This window comes from Nomascus leucogenys, chromosome 22a, assembly GCF_006542625.1.
Source record: "Nomascus leucogenys isolate Asia chromosome 22a, Asia_NLE_v1, whole genome shotgun sequence".
In the NCBI taxonomy this organism is placed as follows: domain Eukaryota; kingdom Metazoa; phylum Chordata; class Mammalia; order Primates; family Hylobatidae; genus Nomascus; species Nomascus leucogenys.
In genome coordinates this window covers 61552817-61573233 of record NC_044402.1, presented here as the reverse complement: position 1 = coordinate 61573233, position 20417 = coordinate 61552817, and the positions used below count along the sequence as shown (strand labels likewise).

At 43.2% G+C, this 20417-nt stretch overlaps 1 protein-coding gene and 1 long non-coding RNA gene across 6 annotated transcripts in view; one reads left to right on the top strand and one right to left on the bottom strand.

Moving 5' to 3' along the window:
* Positions 1 to 712: 712 nt before the first annotated feature.
* LOC115832421 lies at positions 713 to 6602 on the bottom strand. Its single transcript, XR_004027918.1, has 3 exons — positions 5956 to 6602; positions 5068 to 5136; positions 713 to 797 (listed from the first exon to the last, which is right to left on the bottom strand). It is a non-coding gene; the product is annotated as an uncharacterized LOC115832421 (long non-coding RNA).
* Positions 6603 to 6766: 164 nt separating this feature from the next.
* LRRC1 (leucine rich repeat containing 1) overlaps positions 6767 to 20417 on the top strand; it is a 128394-nt gene continuing 114743 nt past the window's right edge. For all 5 annotated transcript variants that reach the window (XR_004027916.1, XR_004027917.1, XM_030803374.1 and 2 more), the window contains exon 1: positions 6767 to 7209. Coding sequence is in view for 3 of the 5 variants with exons in the window: in XM_030803374.1 (XP_030659234.1) it covers positions 7051 to 7209 (159 nt within the window). In the remaining 2 variants the exon portion in view is untranslated. The remainder of the gene's footprint in view (positions 7210 to 20417) is intronic.

Genomic DNA, 20417 nt, shown 5'->3' with positions numbered 1-20417 from the left:
AGAAGAGTGAATTTTCTGCTTTTATGACTTTGACAAGCATACACTAGAGTCTATCACATAGATCAGCTAAAACTCATGGGTAGAGCAATCTGGCTCAATGTATCATACATCAGAGTTGGGGTGACAAAGGCAGCTTGAAAGTGAGAAGCGGGAAACCTCAGACAGGATTGAGTGAGAATAGAAGCTCCAGATTCTGCATATAAATTGTCCAAATATTTGACTGACCTCTAAATTATGCATGTGTAGTTCAGCTTTTAAGCAACCTAATTAAGAATAAAATAACTGAACACAAATTTCAGCTGCCATGTACCACAGAGAAAACAAGAGTTTTTTGTTTTATTTCATCCAAGCTAACAGGCCGCTAAAACAAAACAAAACAAAAACACTCTTTGGAGGAATATAACAGAATCCAGAGATTCTATTATTTACAATATCCAGGACATAATCCAAAATTACTAGGTATATGAGGAGACAGAAAAATGTGACCTATACTTAAAAGAAAACGCAATCAAGGCAGAATGACTCTAAGATGACCCAGGTTTCAGAATTTGCCTACAAAGAGTTTAAAGCAGCTATTATAACCTTAATCAAATATGTAAAGGAACATAAACTCTTAATAAATGAACACATAGGAAATCTCAGCAAAGAAATGAAACTATATAAAAAAAGAACCAAATGGAAATTTCAGAACTAAAAGATACACCACCTGAAATTGCATTTCTGATGGGCTTAGCAGCAATTTGAAGATGACAGAAGAACCAGTAAACTTGAAGCTGGAACAGTATATATTATCCAATCTGGAAAACAGACAGAAAAATATTAGGGAAAAAAGAGGCAGAACCTCAAAAATATGTGGGACAATATCAAGAGGTCTAACATTTTAAAAATTAAAAAAGGAAAGAAGAGAATGGGCAAAAAAATATGTGAAGAAATAATGGCTGAAATGTTCTAAATTTGGTGAAAGTTATAAATTTACAGATTCAGGAAGCTCAGTAAACCATAATCAAGATAAATATAGACATATAATAATTAAACTACTAAAAACCAAGAACAGAGAGAAAATCTTAAAAGCAGCCAGAGAAAATGATATATTGCATACAAATTAGGTCCAATTTGAGTTATTGCTGACTTCTCATAAGAAATCATTAGAAAATTGATTATTTTTAGAGTGCTGAGAAGAAAAAAAAAAAACCAGGAAACTTGTCAACCCAGAACTGGATACCTACTGAAAATATCTATAAAGAATTAAGGTACAATAAAGACATCTGCAGATAAATCTTTAACAAACTTCCAGGTCAAGAGACATGACATGAGATAGGAATGAAGAGCACTGGAAATAAACATGTGAGTAAATATAAAAGATAATTTTTTCCTCTTATTTCTTTAAAATACAAAAGAATTTTCAAAGAAAATACAAAAAATTTTGTGTGGGGTTTATAACATATAAATGTAATCTGCATAAAAATTGTAACATAAAGCACAAGATAGTTGACAAACAGACCTAGATAATTGCAGGAATCATATGCAAGGGTTTATATGAATTGGTATATTTACTCTAACTGGACTGTGAAAATTTAAGGATGCATATTATATTCCCTAGAGCAATCTCGATAGCTAGAAAGCCAATAGATACAGTGAGATTATAAAATATATTTATTTACTTAAAAGATGTCAAAAAAGGAGGAACAGAGGAACAAAAATCAGATGGTACACATGGAAAACAAATAATAAAATAATAGATTTAAGTCTAAAACATCCGATAATTATATGAAATGTAAATGGACTAAACATTTCAACTAAAAAGCAAGGAATGGGGACAGAATTTCAACTTAAATAGTAACATGAATCAAAGAGATTTTAGGGTCATTACTTTGGTTCTGATCATAAACATTGCTGACTTCTAAACTAACGTATCCATGTAATTCTGCAGGCTCTCAGGTTTCTCAGATGGTTTGAGTATAGCCTTCCCTTATAGCACAGATACATAATCTTCAGAAAATATCCATAAACTCAACCTTGGAGAATCATGAGTTGGGATCTGGGTGCTTCTTCTCTGAGAGAGGGCTTTGGGATTCATATACAAATTGACCTGTCTTTCTATTATCCAGATTTGTATATCATTAAGATTTAATTTGCTATTTGACCTGTTATCTAAATACCTCAAATAATCTTTTACAGGACAAAAGGTCATCCTCTCTAGATTAAAAAAAAAAAGCTGTATTACACTACAATAGTATTATGATTAATAAGTTCCTTGATAGCTGCCTTTCTTTCAGTAAGACTGAAAGCCCTGTCTTGTTCTTTTTTGTCTCTCCAGCAAATTAATCCAGTGCCTGGCATGTAGTGAACAAGTAAATATTTATTGAGCAACTAATACAACATGACCCCTAACCCTAGATGTAATTTACAACTTGTTGGATACATTCACCTGTATGCTTTTTAATTTTTAAAATTAATTTTACTGATATATACATTTTATGTAATAGTTTCCTATTTTAAGTATACAGTCTGATGAAAAAAGTATACACCCACATAACTACACCACAATCAAGATATATAATATTTCCATCGCCCACTTCCCCTACAAATTCTCTGTTTTTCGTTATCTATCTTTATCACCACAATCCCTCCTACAACCCAACTAACAGGTTCTAGGCCACTGATTTAGGTTGTGTCACTTTATATTAGTTTGCATCTTCCGGAATTTTATATACATGGGATCATATAGTATGTACTCTTTTGTGTCTGCCTTTTACACAACATAGTTTTTGCAATTTATGCACATTGTTACATGTATTAGTAGCTTGCTCCTTTTAGTTGAACGCTAGTCCATTGTTTCACTATACTACACTGTATCCATCTGTTGATGAATATTTGGATTGTTTCCAGTTTGGGGCTATTATTAACAAAACTGCTATGCACATTTGTAAACAATCCTTGCTTGGACATATGTTTTCACTTTTTCTCGTGCAGATACCTAGGAGTAGAATGGGTAGATCATTAAGGTAGGCATATGAATACAATAAACTGCCCAACTGTTTTACAAAGTGGTTTTACCATTTTACACTTCCACCAGCAATGTATGAATTCCAGTTACTCCATTTTTTTATTTGTTTGAGACAGTGTCCTACGCTGTTGTCCAGGCTGAGTGCAGTGCCCGGCTCACTGCAGCCTCGAACTAACTAGGAGGCTCAAGTGATCCTTCCACCTCAGCCTTCTGAGTAGCTGGGACTACAGGCATATGCCACTATGCCAGGCTAATTTTTTATTTTTTGTAGAGATGGGTGTCTCCCTATGTTGCCCAGGCTGGTCTTGAACTCCTGGCCTCAAGCGATCCCTCCACCCCATTCTGCCTGGGCCTCCCAAAGTGTTGGAATCATAGGTGTCAGCCACTCTGCCGGGCCAAGTTGCTCTTTATCTTCAGTGACATTTGGGATTGTCTTTTTTGTTGTTTTTTTTTTTAAATTTTAAGTCATTCTAGTGGTTAGGTGGTGGTATCTCACATTAAAATTCACATGCCCAAACCTCCGAATCCCCATTTACAAGAATCCATATCTTACACGCTAACACTTTGGACTTTCACTTAAAAAAATTAATGATATTGTGCTCAAAAAATTAATGATAAAGCAACAACAGACCACTAAGTATTTATCATTCTCCTAACTTTAGAGAGTAAGCTTCATGAGGCTAAGACCTATCTTGTTTTTTCTTACATTTCTAGTATCTAGCACAATGCCTGGTGCATAGTATGTACCTTTATTAGTTATTTGTTGCTGTGTAATTACTCCAAATCTTAGCAGCTTAAAGCAACAAACATTTACTGTCTCACATAATTTCTGAGGGGCAAGAGTGGGGAGCAGCTTAGCTGAGTGGTCCTGAGTCAGAGGCTATCATGAGGTTTTAATCAAGCTATCAGCTGGTGCTGCAGTCACTTGAAGGCTTGACAAGGGCTGGAGAACTGGCTTCCAAGATGGCTCACTCACATGACTACTGCCAAGAATCGTCAGTCCCTTGCTAGTTGTTGTCAGCAGTCTGCAATTCTTTGGCACGTGGAGCTCTAGATTTGCTCAACATGGCAGCTGGCTTCCCCAAAGTGAGTGATTCGAGAAAGAAAAAGTTGGTTACACAGACCAACCAGGAGATGGTGGATGTTGCCCCTAACTTCCTGGAGGCTGGCTAACAAAGTGCATAATGAATATTTATTGATTAAAGTCATGTCTGTCTGATACTCTACTAAGCATTTTACATATATCATTTCATTTAATCCAGATAACAATCCCGTGAATCATTATCCTCATTTGAGATATGATAAAACTGAGGCTTATACAAGTAAACTGTCAATTTCTACAAAGCTAGTGGCATAACAAGAGTTCAAACACAGATCTCTTTAGCTCAAAGGCTGTGAAAACATGGTTCACAGTATAAATGAATAAAATAATTACATTGTTCTAAGCATAAAGTGATTTAGGTGGTCTTTTTAAACTTTGTTTAAATTGAGTCAAACTCATTTGTATGTGGCGGAAGAAACTAGATGTTTTATCAGGCGGGAAACCCTAAAATTCTTCAGGTGAGTAAAAAGTTAATTGCTTCCCTATTCTGTAGTTGACAAGGTGTTGTTTCATTTTTTCTCTCTTACTATGCTGTTTCAAATTCTTGGCAGATTATTGGAAACAAGGAAAGTCAAGAATTCTCCCAGTGACTACCCATAGAATTAAATAAAAAAAAAAACTGTTGATCATTGACTGTGCATATGGCATTGTGGCAGCTTCCCAGATCTACAAAGCAAGTGAGACAGTATCTGTTGTTCAAGAGGTCACAATCTCTTTCGGATTAAGGTGATACAAGAATAATAATACAGAGAAGCTGAAGCATCATGGAGAAGCACACAAGGAATGCTTATTGAGGTTTGAATTTTTAAAAGACTGGACACGTCTTTAAAATACATTTGGTGTTCGTTAAAATAATCTAGTGTGATAACCTCTGGAAATCACATTTTAAATGGAGGGAACCAGCCTTCTTTAATTTTTTTTTTTAAAACAGTTGGAAAACTTGAAGACAGGGACTTACCTTTCAACATGTCCCTGTCAGGAACCAGTTTTCTAGGAAGGGTGGCAGAAATGAGCTTCATATGTGTTTCTGGAATGCAAGAATGTAGAAAGGGGGGTGGAGGTTCAAAGTCCAGGTAGCCCTCTGTGAGAATGCAGGAATCAAATCAGGACAAACAAAAGAAGGGTGAAGTGGGTAGGGCAACGGAGTTTACGGATTGACTGGAATGAGAGTTAACGTGATAATGCTGGGGTAGAAATGAAAGTCAGACCCCTCCTTACGGACTGGGAAGAAAGGAGCCCTCCTAGTAAAGTTGAAAAGACCAAGTGTCCTCTTCTCCATTTCACCGGGGAAACCCTCCTGTGCCCAGTTGTAAGGTACAGGAGAGTCTATGGAGCCCATGGAGAGTCTAATGCAAAAACTAGTTTCCGACCAAACTTTGCCTTGGCCACTGAGCATGCTCAGCTTTGTCTTCTATAGAAAAGTGAACTCCGTGGCTCCAGATTTTAGCTATAGCAGCTGGAGGGCGGGAGTGAGTGTGGGAGAGCCAGCGTGGCAGCGGCCGCAGGTGGAACCTGGAGTTTGAGTATGCTTGAAAGGGAAAGTGTGGAACGAAGGGGTGGCCGGGTGGGGAATCAGAGGAGCCCCCAAGGAAATGATTCATCATTGTGATTGACCTTGACTTCAGCAACCCTCCATTAAAGGAGAAAATTTGGTTATTCGGAGATGGGACTGTGTTGCAAACAGTTACAGGCAGAGGGGCAGTTCAGGATTCCGGCCGTGGTCCGCAGGAATGAGTCGGGGCGAGGGAATGGTGGTTATAACCCAACAGTGAGCCTCCCCGGTCATCCGGGTTGGACGGGACCGGGGTTGTAGCAGAAAAGCAGGAGCTGTATGGAGGATGCTCACCTGGCAGCCTCGATCTGTCCGTCTTCCCTCGCTCCTCCCTCCGCACGAGCCCCAGCTAGTTGTCAGGGGCCAACATCTGGGCCGGGCTGGAACTGGCTCAGAAACTCGCTTTTGCCTGCTTATTTCTGCAGTTGGGCTCCTGGCCGGGTGCAACCACATCTATGAGAATCTTGCAGACTCTCAGACTCCTATGCCTTTGGTGGCACAGGGAGGAGGATTTACTGTCACTCACTGCATAAACCATGATCACCGGGGATGTGCTCCGAAGTTACAAAGCCTGCAGGCGGTGCCCGAGGACCAGAGGGCAGGGCAGGGGCCGGGCGCGGCTCGCTCACACTTCTGGGGCAGCCGTGAGCAGCGGGCACACGGGCAGCCACGAAAGCAGCTGCGAGGGCGGTGCAAACGCCTCAAAACTACACCGAATCCCGTAGCGCCTGGCGCCCCCGGCGCGTAAGGTACGCTTCGGGGCGGTCCTGTCTGACCCCGGAAGAGAAAGTTGTTTTGGGGAAGGGGAGCAAGGAGAGGACTGCGAGTTAAATAAAACTAAATATCAAAGTTGTTCTGCTCTGCTCAGGCCGCCTCTACTCCGCCTCATCTTTGCCCCAAGTCCTTTCACAGTCTGCCTTCCTCGAACGGCCCGATGCGCCCCCGTCCCTGCTGGAGTAAGCAGACAGCCAGCAGCGGGTCCGCAGGTCAGTAGACCCTCTCCGGATCCAGGTCGCCGGGAAAACCCGGAGCGGAGCATCCCTCCGGCTGGGAAACGCCCTCGGCGCGCACCCACTGGCGCGCATGCTCAGTCCGCGCGGCGGCTGCGAGTAGGAAGCTCCGCGCGGCGGCGGGGGCGGCGACGGCGACTGGAGGGTGGGAGGGGAGGCAGCGGCTGGCGGGCGGGGGTGCAGGGACGGGGCAGGGGCTCCCGCTCGAGGTTCCTTGAAGCGCTTCCGACCGCGAAGCTCGGCGCGAGAAGCGAGCGAACCCAAGAGCCAACAACGAGCGCGGAGAGGGCAGCGGGCTGAGCGGAGCCGCCGGGCAGAGCGGGCTCGGAACCCGGGTCTCCGCCGCTCGGGACCTGGCTAGGCAGCGGCGGGGGCGGCGATGTTCCACTGCATCCCCCTGTGGCGGTGCAACCGTCATGTGGAGAGCATCGACAAGCGCCACTGCTCGCTGGTCTACGTCCCCGAGGAGATCTACCGCTATGCCCGGAGCCTGGAGGAGCTGCTGCTGGACGCCAACCAGCTCCGCGAGCTGCCCGAGGTAAGGGTCCGGCCTCACCTGCGCGCTCTGCCGGCTCGTCTGCTGTCCCTTCCGCTCCCCTCCTCTCTCGTCCCCTCTTCCACCTCCGGGTCCGGCGTGAAGGAACCTTCCCTCTTTTATGCATTCACCTGCTTCTTTCTCCCCCTGTCTCTTTACTTCCATCCTTTCCCAGTAAAAGTTCCTTTTCATTTTATTCAAAGTGACCGGATATTTTCCTCGTAGTCACTGGGGCTCGTGCTATTGGAGAAACGTTCTGGACTGTTAAGTAACTTAGATCCATGCTAGGTACTGACACCTGGCACTTGTGCCCGGGCAGGTGAGAAGCCGGGTGATTCGGGCTGTTTCCATCTGGAAGCTACAGAGCACCGCATCCCGCCCCCCTCCACTCCCCGGGGTCGTTCCCCAACCAAGGGCCTGGCGCGCCTCTCCTTTGGTCAAGGCATGTCCCGGAGGACCTTGTGACCTGGGCAGCGCTCAAGCGGGCCGCACTATCTCGGCATCTTGGGAGGAATGTGCCCCGTGCTTTATCGCGGGTGGGCTTGGCCGGCTGGCCTGCGGTGGCTGCGGGGGTGGACGCGGGATGGGGACAAGGGAGAGCTGGGCCTGCCTGGAGCGCTGGGGGCAGGTGCCCAGATGCCGGCCGCCCGGGCCCTGCCTGCGTGGACCTGTTGCGTGGTGGGAGCTGCGGTGAACGTCAGCAGAGGCTCTGCCCGCGCGGGCCAGCCTTGCAGCCGCCTTTCCCGGAGCGGGCACAGTCGTCCTGCTGACTTTCTCTCCTTGCAGTGATGCGTTATCTCTTCAGAGTTGTTTATGTCAATTGATCACTCCATTGCCGCCGAACTTGTCAAGCGACATGTGCTGATGGTGCCTTGACCGAGAGTAGGGGGACAGCGAACTTCCTTCAAGCTTGCCTCGGGAACTTAGCTAGAATAACCCCTCAGAGGGAAGGTGTCTCAAACCCGGGTGTGTGCAGGAAGTCAGTGTGCAATAATCCAAAGGTGTGCAGGAAGTAGGGAGACTGCTGGGAGTCGGGTATCGGACCTGTTTAAGGCCTGAGCGTTGGAACGCAAACTTCTTGCTTGCCCTTTAGTTAACACAAGCCAAATCATTGTCACAGAAACACTGGTCAAATGTTCTGACTTGTTAAAATGACCTGATACGTTCTCCAGCGCTGATGGAGCATTTAAACAATCAGAACTGTGTGTTTTTCTCAGTATTTTAAGTGGTGGTGTTCTTGGATTAACTTTCCTGGGTTCATGTGGAATTGATTGGATGTTTGCTCTGTGTAATCATAGAGATTATCCTCACTAGGACCTTTGCGAAGCCCCCCAGGCTTTATTTAGCTTAGAAGCAGCAAAGCCATCAAGTTCCCTCAGGCGTTTATTATTTTGCAGGCATTTTCAAACACATGATTTTTTTCTGGCCTTTCACGTCCTTGAATATTTCACTTACCAGTCGTCAGCTCACTCACTGCTTTAAGTTGTGTAATGTTAGGCAGTGATATCACCAGGAATACAGAATATGTAATTTAATAGTTTTCAGGGGTTTCAGGATGACATTATTGAAGATGGAGTGAAAAGTTATTCACTAGAAATGATTCATTGCTCTTTGTGGTATTTGTTTGTTTTGTTTTGTAGAACTGGAAGATTTCCTTTGACTGGATTGGCTTTTCACTCCCTTCTGCAGGGTTTGTGGGTTTTCCTGTAATGTTGGGGAATTCAGCTTGACATGGGAAATTACGTAATTTCCCATGCCAAGCCGAAATGTCAGGTCTGTGATCCTAAATGGAAACTTGTCAGAAGCTCAAAATATAGTCTGATGACACTCTGTAAATACGGTAAATAAACAAGCTTTTCAGTGGTTACAGGTGATCTTGCTAATGGATTATTATTGCTCTAACAGCTCTTAAATTAGTATTAAAGTTTTTAGGTTGTGTAAAATCTACTTCTCCCTGACTTATTGTGTGTCTTGGTGCCTGGGTGTGTACATGCCAGACATAAGAACCACCTTGAAAACAGAGATACCTGTTCCATGCCTTCCATTCTTTCCTTGGGCTATCTGTTGTCTCACCTCTGAGATCTGTATAACTTATTACCACTGGTCTCTGCTGCTCCTGCTCCAAACCCCTGTCTCCTTACCTGCCACATCACAAGCGGGTATCTTTTGTTCACAAGCCTCAAAGGTCCTTATTTTGGTGCCCATACCAGCTGTATGTTCTCCTCTCTATAATTTGTTTGGAAGCACAGCTTAAGGGGAAGCCGGTACCCCTTACCAGGGCAGCAAAGGTGCACTCTCTCCAGGCTTCAGTGTAATAACAGCCACCTTCTTTCCACTGAAAGGCCTGCAACCTCTGGTTTGCGCCAATATCTTCCTTTTACAAGTTCAGATTCAGAATTGAGGTGGCTTTCTCAGGGCTATCCAGTGAGTTAGATGCAGTTGCTGGTGGGTCTGGTTCATTCAGATGTCAGCCAAATACAGTTGCTTTGGACACATAGCAGGAATCTTCTATCCTGCTTCTCACACCCATCAAATGTTTATTTAGTCTCTCCTGTTTTACTCATGTCATTATAACTTAGCCTTAGCCAAGCATTTATTGAGACTCCATTATTTGCAAGTTATTGGGAATATGGAGACTAAAGGAGGCATGATTCACATCTTTGGGAGGAAGCAGATGATTTTAATCCAGATGTAGTTAGTGTGGGGTGGAAAGGACACCACAGTTAAACTACTCCTAAGCTATGGACTTGATGGTTACTTCCCTAATCTTTTAACCTTTTGCATCAGATCCCTCATCTTCAGTTTGGTTCCAGTTGGGTGACAGCCTCACCGTCCTTTTTGCATTCACCTACTTCTCCCCCACTACCCGCAGTTTGATCCTTTTTGGCTCTGTGCTAACAAAGGCAGCCTCACTGTAACCTTCTTGAGATGTCTGTGTGTTTTTGCTTACCTTCATTTATTTTTTATTTATTTATTTTTTGAGACAGAGTCTCGCTCTTGTCGCCCAGGCTGGAGTGCAGTGGCACGATCTCGGCTTACTGCAAGCTCTGCCTTCTGGGTTCACACCATTCTCCTGCCTCAGCCTCCCAAGTAGCTGGGACTACAGGTGCCCACCACCACAACCGGCTAATTTTTTAGTATTTTTAGTAGAGACAGGGTTTCACCATGTTAGCCAGGATGGTCTCAATCTCCTGACCTCGTGACCCACCCACCTCGGCCTCCCAAAGTGCTGGGATTACAGGCGTGAGCCACCGCTCCCGGCCTTACCTTTGTTCATCACAGAATTTCACCCTTGTGGCACCCAATAGGTCTTGCTCAATAAACAGTTATTTATCTGTTGAATGAATGTTGCCGAATCTTATAAAAATCTTCCTCCCTCTGCTTCTTTCTCTTCCCTTAAGCACATCACTGCTCCAGCATCTATCCTTTTCTAATATAGTCAGGATATTCAAGTTGGAAGCAACTTCAGAAGAAAAGGTCACTCATAGAGTGACACTGTTTTGTCTTACTTGCCCTGCAGGAACCTTGGCTTCCCCTCTGTACTTCCTCAGCCTTTCACATGCCATCGGTTTTCTCCTCAGTGTGCACCAGTTCTCAGATACCTTCAAATGCATGTGTTTTCCTGTAATCTCCAGCACCAATATAGCGCTTCATGTAGTAATAGGCAGCACATATTTTAAATGAATATACTAAAGGCTTCATAGCTTTAAAAAATTGAATTTCACCTTGCCACCTCCTAAGAGTTCAGTTGATCTTTTGTTGATTGCCAGATGGCATTATCTCAGATACCTGCCCCCTACATCATTCTTTCTCATATTCTGCTTTATTTTTTCCTGTCCTTTACAGCACATATCATTACCTAACTCCAGACCATATACTTGCTTTCTTGTTCTTTGTCTTTCTCCCTAACTAAGACATAAGCTCTGTGAGTGCAGAGGTCTTCACGGCTGGACCTAGGACAGTATTTAGTACATAGTGGGCACAAAGATGCGTCAATAAGTCCTAACATGGGTAGATGGGCCCTGTTTCTTAGCCGTCATAATTCCCCTTCTGTGGTCAGACTTTTGTACAGCAATCTAGTGAAGCTATTTTTGACACAAAGTCTTCTTTCAGAATCCAGTGTCCTTGTCTTGCCATTTTTTGTTTTCCATCTCTTCTATGCTGGACACCTTTGATTGCCTTATCTTTGAAAGAATCTTCATGCATTGTAAACATATTTTCTATGAACATGACTTAAAGTTTAATATATCCAGCTGTGATCTGTTAAGGGAATATCCATCTCCACTTGTGGTAAGTCCCTTTTGCCTTAAACCAACCATGTTTTAATTTAGGTTTCATATTGCAAACTGACTGCTTTTCCCAGAAGTTCCATTTCTAGGGGGCAGGGCAGCCATTCTTTCCATCTCAAAGGTCCAAGGGCTTACCTCTGATCCTTCCTTCTTCTCTCCATTTTTTTGCACTCCTGACCTCAAGTGATCGGCCCACCTCCGTCTCCTAAAGTCCTGCCATTTCTGTTTTCACAATGCCACCTATTCTCTCTCAGTCGCTCACTCCCATCTGGTTGGCTTCATCTGGATTTATGTTGTCCGTTGCTGGTTGTTTGTCTTCTGCTGAGGCTCTTCAGGGCTTGTCTTGAAAGGGCAGAGAGCGGAGGTGCTGGATTCAGATAGTTCAAAATGCTGCCCCAACACTTGGAGACTCTGTTCAAGCCTCTGTTTCCTTGGGTGTTACCTACTCTATAGGGTTATAGAGTTATTAAAGACTGTGTGTAAAGCACTAAAAATGTCAGCACAGAGTTAGATCTCAGATATCTAACATCTTTCTGGATACTGTGGCAAGATCCGTTTATTTTAAAATAATGTTTCTTTTTTTCTTTCTTTTTTTTTTTTTTTGAGACGAAGTCTCTCTGTCACCCAGGCTTGAGTGCAGTGGCGCGATCTCAGCTCACTGCAACCTCCGTCTCCTGGTTCAAGTGATTCTCCTGCCTCAGCCTCTCGAGTAAGCTGGGATTACAGGCACACACCACCACACCCAGCTAATTTTTGTATTTTTAGTAGAGACGGGGTTTCACCATGTTGGGCAAGCTGGTCTTGAACTCCTGACCTCAAGTGATCTGCCCGCCTCCGTCTCCTAAAGTTCTGGGATCACAGGCGTGAGTCACCATGCCTGGCCAAAATAATGTTTCTTAAACTAGAGTTTGAAGACATTTTCCTGGGAGTTATTTTTTAAAACCAGAATTACATTTTTAATATTCTTTTCAATAATACTTTTTTTTTTAGATGGAATCTCACTCTGTCGCCCAGGCTGGAGTGTAGTGATGCAGTCTTGGCTCATTGCAACCTCTACCTCCTGGGTTCAAGCGATTCTCCTGTCTCAGCCCCCTGAGTAGCTGGGATTACAGGCGTGTGCCACCACGCCTGGCTAATTTTTGTATTTTTAGTAGAGACGGGGTTTCACTGTGTTGGCTAGGCTGGTCTCAAACTCCTGACCTCAAGTGATCTGCCCGCCTCAGCCTCCCAAAATGCTGGGATTACAGGCGTGAGCCACTGTGCTTGGCCAATAATACATTTTTTTTTAAATCACAGATTCTGTGACATCTTGATGACCTTATAAATGAGCAGTGCCAACAGACTTTATTGACTGTGTTTGAGCATTCCTTTAATTGTCTCTAGCTAATGGGGGAGGAGCAGATGTGAACTTATTACAGAAATGATTTGTTGGTGTCAGAAGATGGCTGGAAGTTGTATGAACAAAGGTTTCATGGCAGTTTGTTAGACAAAAGTGTTGGGTAGTTGAAGGGGTCACAGTGCACATTGGTGTCAGCAAGCAGAATGTGAATGCAGGCTACCTCCTCCATGCTACTGTTGTATTTAATACATCACAAACAGCCATACAGTGTCTGCAGAATTGCATCATTGTTATCTGCCATGTTAAATTAATATTGAGCTTTCTTTTATGTGTTTTTACCAGATTTAAAAAGTGTTTACCTTATAGTTTTATAAGAGCTAAAGCGCAGAGAAGACATAACCTAGTTTTATGTTTGGACATACTTCAATAACATTATAATAGATGTAATTTAAGTCAATGCTTAGGGGAAATGGGGTCCAAAGGAATACTTCTGCTTTATAGTGCCGATCTATCCATTTCTCAAGCGAGGGAACCAGTTGTCATTTCTCAGATACCCTGTTACTATCACACAATTTAGCATTTAATTGTTTTCTGTGTTAGTCCCCCACCTCTCACCCCATGCCTCTCTTCACCTCTCATACTTAAAAGTGAGAAAACTGAGACCCAGAGAAGTTGTCATTTGTCTGGGGTTAGTGGAGATTAGAGTCTCTGATTAAGAAACATTTAGTGAGTATCTGTGACATATTAATAATAATTATAATGGGTTAGTGGAGATTAGAGTCTCTTCAATTAAGAAACATTTAGTGAGTTTCTGTGATGTATTAATAATAATTCTAATTGTCACTGCTTATTGAGGTTTAACTAAGTTTTAAGCATTGTATTAAGTGCTCTACATAAATAATTTCTCTAAAATGGAATAACAGCACACTGTAGCCATTATGATTTCAGCTTGGCAAATGCAGAAACTGAGTCATAAAAAACTTACTTAAAAAGCTTAAAAGCCTTGGTCAAGGTTAGTTCTGGAGCAAGCATGAAACGCCTGCAACATGTGTGCATTTACTGCTATGCTGTACTGCCCGCCTGGGAGCAAGGAGGCATGGCGGTGTGAAGAGCCTCTGCAGAATGCCGTGACAGCTAAGGAGATGAACTCTGCCCTGTAGGCAGAGGAACCTCAGGGAAGGTGTCTATGCAGAGGTGAAGTATGGAAAGATCTTTGTTTCTAGAAAGATCATTCTGGGGTGGAGGAGAGAATAGAGTCTGGGAGACCAGGCAGGGGCTCGTTGCAGTGGTTTAGGTCAGCAGAAAAGACAGAGTACCAGTGGGATGCTCTGGGAGATGGTGTCATTAAAGTTTTTACCGCTGTGAGCCTCTCCCTTCCCATCTGCTGCTCTTTCCACTATGCCACCTTGTGTTGTGCTGACCCATCCGAAGTGCTTCATGAATTTGTGGGATGCCAAATACAAAGCATTGTCCTCCCTTCTGTGGACATATTTTCCTGGATTGTGGGGTGCCCTTGTAAGATGCTCACCAAAACCTGGCAAGTTTTGTAGTAGGCGTTGGCTTGGGAGGAAGATGGACAGCCAGATGTGTTATGGGTAGGAAGAGTGTGCTTATTTTTGGTTTTGTTTAGATGAACGTGATCATTAAATTTATAAAAATGTACCAGCAGTGACCCTGGTAACCCTGTGGGTTCTAGTTTTCTGAGTAATATGAATGTATATTTATGCTGGTTCTATACTATGAATTTTAGTTTCATCGTCCTGTGCTGGAGTAGAGGATGCTTTCAAAGACACATACTTGGAGGATATTTATGATTCTAGAGTAACTTGAAACTCATTGCTTGTATATCTTTTTAAAAAGTAGCTCAAGTCCTTGAGAAAAACAAACCATTTGCTTAATGAAACTTTGTGAGAGTTGACAAAGATAGAGTCATGCTTTTAGTATGGTAAAACAGCGAAATGAGCCTGCTTCCACAACCCCCAGTTCCCTTTTCCTGGGGCTCCCAGCGGAAAGGGAGCACTTTGACTCCACCTCACAGGCTTCCAGTGAATTTCCCCCATTGCCAGAATTTTGCATCTTCTGTACTGTAACAAACAGGTACTTGAGATTTCCTTAAAACGGACCCTTTACCACAGACTTGAGATTTTAGGGGTAAGCCACTCTTGAGATTTACACAAGAGTATCAGAAATAGCAGTGTAAACATTTCTTTGCAATGATGACAGATCCCAGACATGGTCTTGCTATGCCGTGGAATGAGGTGTCGCGTTCTTTTTGGGTGAGGATCCAGTGAGTGCTGCAGGCTTCTCACTGTGCTCACTGAAGTCTAGGGCAAGTTCACTTACTTTAGGACTCTACCCGGGATGCAGGGCTAGAAATGTTTGCCCTCTGCTTCATAAGATAGTTCTGAGGGGTGATGAGACCATGGGCCAGATCTTCCTAAATGCATAGGAGAAACTTCTGGATGTCCATTAACTTTCTCTTGGGTATGATTTAGTGGACGGGAATGGAATGGTAATTTACTATTGCATGTGGTATTTTAGAAGATCTAGTAGGGTGTGTGTGTGTGTATAGTGTAAAATACCTTGGACTCCTAAAATAAGATGTAATACTTAAAATTTTTCCTGCCTCGTTATTTTGATCTAGACTATAATGTTTAAATTTCAGAGAAGTTGACTCAGTTGGAAGAAATTTGGTGTTTTTGTCTCTAAAAACCCCACAGAATGGATTTGTCATGTGGTGAGTGGAAGGTGGTGTTACACCTAATTACAGCATGTTCCAGACTGACTCCTTGATTGTGTGGCTGAATGGAGAGGACTCTGTCCATCTGGCCACCATAGTCACCTTTCTTTCTGCAGTCCACCCCCACTTCTTGGGAAGAGATAATCAGGAGGGCCGTCCACTGGCTTGTGGTGAGAACCAGGTGCCTGAGTCAAATGAGCAGTTGTGAGGGCCAGAAAGGGGCTTCAAACCTCTCAGGATGTGATATGGGCTCTGACTGCTTGACTTGATCTGGAAGATGCTGAATAAATGCCTTCGAGGCTCATGTTATTAGTGCAAATGACCTTGGCTATGGTTGTCTTGTGTTTATCTTATTATGAGAGTAGTGTGTGTTAGATGCTTAAAATAATCCAAAGAACAAAAAAGAAAGAAGAGTCACTTGATTTCCTTGAAATGATATCATCCATTAACAATTTGATTTTATTAAAATTTTTTATTTTATTTTTAATTGACAAATAATTGTATACATGTATATGGTATAACATAATGTTTTGATACATGTATACGTTGTGGGATGATCAAATCAGTCTACTTAAAATACTCATCACCTCACATATTATTTGTGGTGAAGATATTTAAAATTCCCTTTGTTTTTAGGATGTATTCTTATAGATTTTTTCTTCTTCATATATCACCATGTATTTGTTGTTATTAAAACAAAAGTAGGACTCCCACTATATAAATTGTTTTGCTGCTTGTTCTTTTTACTTAACACCATATCTTGGACATTTTTTGTATCGATGTATATAGAAGTATTATAGCATTACTGCGAGTGCTATAGTATTTCATTGTATTGGATATAGCACTGTTATTTATTTTTTAACTCTTCTCCTATTATTGGATATTTAAATAGTTTCTAATTCTTTGCAATGATGAGCCATGCTGGATTAAAAGTTCTTGTATTTATTACTTTGTATACCTGTGCAAATGTTTCTTTAAGATACATTTCAAGAAGCATATTTGCTGGATCAATGGATATGTACTTTACAAAATATTGCTAGATTTTCAGTTTTTTAGTCAGAGTTGGATGGAGGCCTAGAGATTATACAAATCTAATCTGTCGTTTTGCACCTAAAAAGCTAAAGTCTAGAGAGGTAAAGTGATGTATTAAAGGAAAATAAAGACATGGGCTGCATATTCCCGATTCTTGACACCCAAGTCCTGTGATCCTTGTGAGATCTTGAAAAATAGGCCTAGAGGCTGTCTTTTTTTTTTTTTTTTCTCCATTATTCTTGAGTGCAATTCTTTTCCATAGGTCTGGAAAAGGCCTCGGGTAGGCTTTAGTCAGTTGAGCAGGTATTTGTGCCAGATCTTTGGACGACTAATATCTAATACTTGCCACATGAATGTGCATGCCAAGAGTTGCTGTGCTGTGGGCCCTTGTCAGAGGCTTGTTGCATTTGAGGTGTAGAAAAGCAGGACTCCGGCTTTCACTGCTGCCAGGCTTAGACAGGCTGGGGAGGGAGGAGGGCATTGCAGACAGGGAGCTTTTGTGAGGTGACATATGCTGTGTTTGGAGCATAGATTCTTACTCTGGGTTGCCTCGGTTCTCTTTCTGGAGCGAGAGGGCAGGGTGGTGTGCAGGATGTTTGGGGACACAAAGCTTGGTCATTAACTTGTGATGACTGCATGGATCAGCACCCCCACCTCAGTTTCTTCTGCTGAAGTCTCCATTCAGGCCAGATCCTCTTACTTGAAGATGAAGTATGCATAGTTGTTAGGAGATTGTCCTCTTCATGGTGACACCTTGGATAGGCAACTAGTCTTTCATTGTACTTCAGTTTACTCATCTGTAAAAAGAAGGTAATAATAGTCCCTACCTCATGAAGTTGTATGAAAGTTAAATGTGTTACTCTATAGACAGTGCTGAGAATAGTATCTGGGAGATAGAAAGTACCCGCTACAGTTTGATCATTGTTATCAATACTGACTTTTGTGGTAGACGCCCACACTCCTTCATCTGTGCTTCCTTCAAATCCTTTCTCAATACTTGGTCAGAGTGATCTTTCTAAGACACAAATGCGACAGTGATTGCCTGCTGTGGTGGCTTCCCCGCACCTGCAGGATACAGTCTGGCAGCATTCCTTGCTCCGCCTACCCCTGCCACCTCACCTTCCCTCAGCCTTGTGTTTCAGCGCGTTAGCTGCCCTTAGTTGCTGACGTATTGTTTCATGCTTCTTAGTCTTCATTTTTGTAGTTCCGCCTATGGTGAAGTACTCTTCCCACTTCTTCGCCTGTGTCACTGCTCCTCATCCAATTGGACAGAGCTCCGGAGCTAACATTCCTCCCGGAAGCCCTCCCATCTCCTCTGTGGTCTCTGGAGACACTTCTGACTTTATTGTTGCGTTTTTGTAATTATCTCTGTCCCTCATCAAAGCAAGTTTCTTAAAGCTACACATCTTTTCTTTGCATTCCTGCTGCTTAATAGGGTGGTTGGTGCAGAGCAGACATTGAATGCATGTTTGAAGGGCATCTTGGGGGAAGTTTTCAGCCCTTTTGGGGAGTGGATTTAGTAATGGCTTTGAACCAGACCTGTGCGGGAGAGCTTGAACGTGACACCAAGAAGAACCGGGCAGTCTATAGTCCTTGTGTGTATGGGTGGCACCGTGATGGAGTGGAAACAGCACTGGCCTGGGTGTCAGCGCTGGGTTCTTGTCCTGGTCCTGTCCAACACTAGCATTGTGACCTTGGGCGGATCACATACTCTCTTGAGCCTCAGTTTCCTTACCTGAGTGTTGTCAGCAAAGTCCCTCTGTGTGTTGACCCTCTCTGATGCTAATTTTATGACTTGATGTCCCAGAGTGAACCTTTGATGAGTGGTGCTACAGTTGTGCACATACTCTGTGAGGTTGCTTCATGAGGTTTAGTAGAACCACAAATCTAGGCTTAATCATTATAATCAAGGATTTGATAATAAGGAAAAGCTGTTCCAAACACTTACCCTCCTGTGGTCAGTTGTTGATTCCCAGAACCAATTAAGGAAAAAAGATCAGCAGATTTTCGTTGGTTAAAACATTCACACTCCCTCACCCCCAACAACCTTTGAACACTGAAGTTTTTCTCTTTTGTCAGTTGCATTTTCCCAGCTTTTCAAAATGAGGCAAAATGGGTGAATTTGGCTGGGATCTTTTTTGTGTCCTTATTAAATGAACTCAAGCAATTCAGAGGGTGTTGTTTGAAACTTCACTTTGTGTTGATTTGAGTACCTGAGAGATTGTATTTTGGGAAACTTAGTTTGGGGACTGACCATTAGAAATATCTATGGGTCGGTATCAGATTGAGGTGGCTTTGCAAGGAGTAAGTTAGGATCAAAGGCTACAGCCCTCCAGTCTCCTCGTGAATAGCTGGCTTCTCTGATGGGATGTTGGTGTCAGGCTTCAGAGGCATCTTGGTTCAGGAATGGGGACTAGGGATGGGTCTCTGCTGGATCCTGACAGACCTTCCCTCCTCCTTCCCTCATTCACTCCACATACTTATTGTTGAGTGCTGGCTGTGCTTCAGGCATTGTTCTATCTAGAAAGGCAAATACATCTCTGTCCGTATGGAGCTTCCATTCTAGGTAAGGATGGAAAACAGATAAGAAAATATGAATTTCAGGTAGTTACAAAAGCTATAAAGAAAACAAAACAGAGAAGCCAGGCGCAGTGGCTTACGCCTGTAATCCCAGCACTTTGGGAGGCTGAGGCGGGCAAATCACCTGAGGTCGGGAGTTCAAGACCAGCCTGACCAACATGGAGAAACCCCATCTCTAGTAAAAATACAAAATTAGCCAGGCGTGGTGGCGCATGCCTGTAATCCCAGCTACTTGGGAGGCTGAGGCAGGAGAATTGCTTGAACCCGGGAGATGGAGGCTGCAGTAAGCCAAGATCACGCCATTGCACTCCAGCCTGGGCAACAAGAGTGAAACTCCGTGTCAAAAACAAAAACAACAACAACAAAGAAGGAAGTACTGTAGAGAGCGATGCAAATGGAGATTTCTATTTAAGATCTCTCCAAGGAAGTGACATTTGCACCAATGGAGTGGGGCAGCCATGTAAATATGGCAGAGCTTCCTGCAAAGGCTTGGGGATGAGCTTGGTGAGTTTATGGGCAGAAAGAAGGCTAGTGCAGCTGGAGCCCTTGGCATGGGCAGTAGGAAATCCAGGTGAGGATATTGGCGGGGACTGGAGGGCCTGGCAAGGAGATTGGATGGGTTTTCATCAGTTGAAGTGTGGCAGATCATAAGCCTATAAGGTGATTTTTGTTAGAGAGTTCACTCTGCCTGCTGATTAGAAATTAGATGATAGGAAGAGAAGAAGCAGGGAGACGGGAGAGGGGGCTTTCATTGAGAGGTTCTAGTGAAGTGCTGCTGGTGACGTTGACTGTGGTGGTAGCAGTAAATAGTAAGATAGCTTGGGGGTAAAGTGGACAATACCTGCAGGATGTAGATTTTTGGTTGTATTGATGGGGAGGGGGTAGCAGAATTATTTATTGATTTAGGGAGGACTGGAAAAGGGAACTGCTGTATAGGAACTGTAAAGTACTTGAGTTGAGTCATGGCAGAAGTTTTTATGAGACCTAGAATTTAGGAGAGGAAACCTGGGTAATTGATAATTATAGTAATGATAGCATTTTATGAGCAATGTGCCTCAGTCTGCTTTGAGCACTTCCCGTGATTAACTCATTTAATCCTTATAACCATAGCTATATTTCACATAAACCAGTTTATTTTACAGAAGAGGATACTGGGACATGTAGAGGGTAAATAACTTGCCAAGGCCATGCAGCTACTAAGTAGCAGAGTAGCAGAGCTGTGATTTGAAGT